Here is a 2878-nt window from a genome sequence, read left to right as displayed (position 1 = left end):
CAAAAGACTGAGCCGGCATATCATCTTGAGATTTACGAAGTCACCGTAGGCGCTGAAGTGTAGAATAGGATTTGACACAATGTGCATTTCGGGACTGATGAACTTTGTCACCTCCCAGGATTCGACTTCGGGAAAGTTCATCTCACGCTTCGGCCGACCGAGCCACTAACAGGCGATATGCCAAACACGCATGCGGCGACCTCCGTCGTGTCGAATGTGCTGACGTAATGTTGCTCCCGTCACACGTTAACTCAGCGGCATAACGGCCATACTATCGCAGCCGAACGTCGCGGAAGTTCGTCTTGCACCTCGGCTCGCGGCGTGGCGACATCGTTGTCTCGGCAGCCATGGCGCCAGTGGCCGAACGCAAGTGGATTTGGTAGCACGGGAGGGCAAATAGCCGCATGCGGCTGGGGGGGAGGGGGGGGGAGGGGGGTGTTCCCGATGATAGTTGGGTTGCGTTTTTGTTTTGTAGTAGCCGCGGGGGTGTTGTATATTTGTAGCACAGATGGGTGCTACCTCATATCAAGACCACAAAAATATAGAGATAAGACAACTATTGGAGCATTATTATTTTTGTCCACCTGAAAAGCAAATATTTTGTGCAGGTGCCTTTTTTTTTGTAGTTCTTTGTGACTTCGCTAGTGATGGTTGTACCACTGGTTGTGCAATGGAGTTTGGAATCGGTCCTAAACTACAGGATGTTTTATAATCTCATGGAAACGAAATTGGGAGCTCAATGAGCTCCTTCAATCGGAAAAATAAGTGTGCACCCTAGAGGGCGGCCACTACTCTGTATTCAACGGAATTTTCTCAAACCTCCGCCGATGGTTCTAAATTACGGTTAGTGTAACCTTAGTTCAAACTGCGACACTTATTATGGATCGGACTTGATAGTTTTAACCAACGGAGTCCTCCCAAATCTTCTTCTAGGATGTTAGCGGTCTGATTAGCCACAGCCTCACTTTGTAGTTCAGGTGCGCCTAAAAGCTTTGTTTCTCTGGGTTGACATTCATTTTTGACTCTTCTTTTTTTGGGTTTGAATTAGCAGCCAAAACCCTAGTGAATTGATCTCCTTGGACAAGTAACTCAATTAGGTATATAATTTTTTTGCGAGGGAATTAGGCATGTAAATGGCAAATAAACGACATCTGCAAGTTCGTTTAGTTAGTTATAGCTAGCTGGATAGTTCATTTTACCTGAGAAAAAAACTTTATTGAACTGTTAGATCATAAGTGGGTTTACATCTCTAAACTCAATTATGTATCAGATTAACCTAACCATTCTGCATTTTTGGGCGTTGTACTTCATCCGGCACGTAAGGATCAAGAATAATAACTCTAGTTGAAAAACAAAGAAAGAGTAAAGTAGTACACAAAGAAGAAACGTACGAAAGAGAACAGTTGCAACTTGCAAGTGCCAACAAGATGGTTAGGTGGCCTCAGTTTGGGAAATTAATAATTGTAAAAAAGGGAAAGACGGTTGGTACGAGCATTGATCAATGATTGAAGTTCATCATGTGGAATGCCCATATACGCTTTCTCTCTGAAGATGAGATTCCTAAACATAGTTCAGTTTGCAATTGATTCTCAGTTACCACCAGACGAAACAGCGCACATAAGAGTTGGAGCTATACATTCCTGATAAAATATCAAATCATCAACTAAACTGCCCGATGGACATCATACTTTGCCTCCCTGCGCCCCTAGAAGCTAAGCCATCAGGAAGCCTGAAGATGAACGCGACAGTGACTGGGCATTCCTCTCGATCCTCCACGACCACGATACCTAACTGTTGAGCGACGAGGAGGAAGCAGCTAGCGGCGTCCTGTGGTCAGCCGAGGAAGACGTGGACGTTGACGGCGAGGATGAGGATGGCGATGAGGGCGAAGTAGATGACGGCGTGGACGAGGATGGAGATGCCGCTTGTCTGGAAGTTGCCGAACTCCACCATCCTGCCCTTGCCGGGGATCTGGAAGAGCAGCCCCGGCGAGAGGAGGATGAAGAGCACCAGCCCGATGAACACCGGCGCCCAGTCCGCCATGCCCCCTTAGCTCCTTGCTACAGGACTCGCTGATTGACCTCTCCCCCCACGGCCGCAGCTGGGCTCACCCTCTGGTTCCTTCACCACCTGCTCTGCGATTGTGGACAGTGGAAGGAGTGTGATGAGTGAGGCCACGAGGAGGTGGGAGTGTGACTGTATATATGGGCCATGAGCCGCCTGGTGGGCACGGGATCCCAAACCGACGCACACGGTCACCACCCGCGCGCCATGCCTTTCCACACGCTCGTGACGTGCGCTCGTCCGCACATGCCGTCCTCTAGCTCGCTCGTTCGGGGAAAAGGCGGGGTGGTTTGCATGGGCGGATCAACGGAGTCGACGGTGGTGGTGGTGGACTGGTGGTTGCCGTGTCCATTTCGGAGCGGGGCTGGAGGTCGATTTGGTGAAGCTAGACGACACTGCTCGGCGTCGTCCTTGATTGCCCTGTCCCCGCATGATTTGTTAGGCGCGCACATGCATGCATGCGTGCTCATCCTTGTGGTCTTCTCGAGGGTAGATATTGGACAAAAGCGATGATCGTTGTGGGCTTGGGGTGTCATGCAAACAGAACATCGTGGTGCGTGTGCGCGCCGCTCGTGGTGGTCTGCGCCATGCCAGAATCTGCCAAGCCCCCGAGTGCGATCGAGTGGTGCCGTATGGGGATTATGCATGGGGCCGGACGTGGAGCTTGGTTGGAGCTCGCTTTTTCCGGGCGTCGTTTGTACTTTCTATATTTTACTTCAAGGTATGGGTTACGTTATTACAAAAAAGTGTCCAGGGGATTAACATGCTGACTCGATGCTAACCACCTAAGCTACTTTGCATAGCCGGCCTTCCA

The 2878-nt window shown here is 50.0% G+C and overlaps 1 protein-coding gene across 1 annotated transcript; it reads right to left on the bottom strand.

The window, feature by feature from the left end:
* Positions 1 to 1502: 1502 nt before the first annotated feature.
* LOC123093648 (uncharacterized) lies at positions 1503 to 2189 on the bottom strand. Its single transcript, XM_044515656.1, has one exon. It carries the CDS (start codon positions 2041 to 2043, stop codon positions 1834 to 1836), a length of 210 nt encoding a protein of 69 aa, XP_044371591.1. The 5' UTR covers positions 2044 to 2189; the 3' UTR covers positions 1503 to 1833.
* Between the last annotated feature and the right edge of the window lie 689 nt (positions 2190 to 2878).

This window comes from Triticum aestivum, chromosome 4B (genome assembly GCF_018294505.1).
Source record: "Triticum aestivum cultivar Chinese Spring chromosome 4B, IWGSC CS RefSeq v2.1, whole genome shotgun sequence".
In the NCBI taxonomy this organism is placed as follows: Eukaryota; Viridiplantae; Streptophyta; class Magnoliopsida; order Poales; family Poaceae; genus Triticum; species Triticum aestivum.
This window is presented reverse-complemented; position numbering and strand designations above follow the sequence as displayed.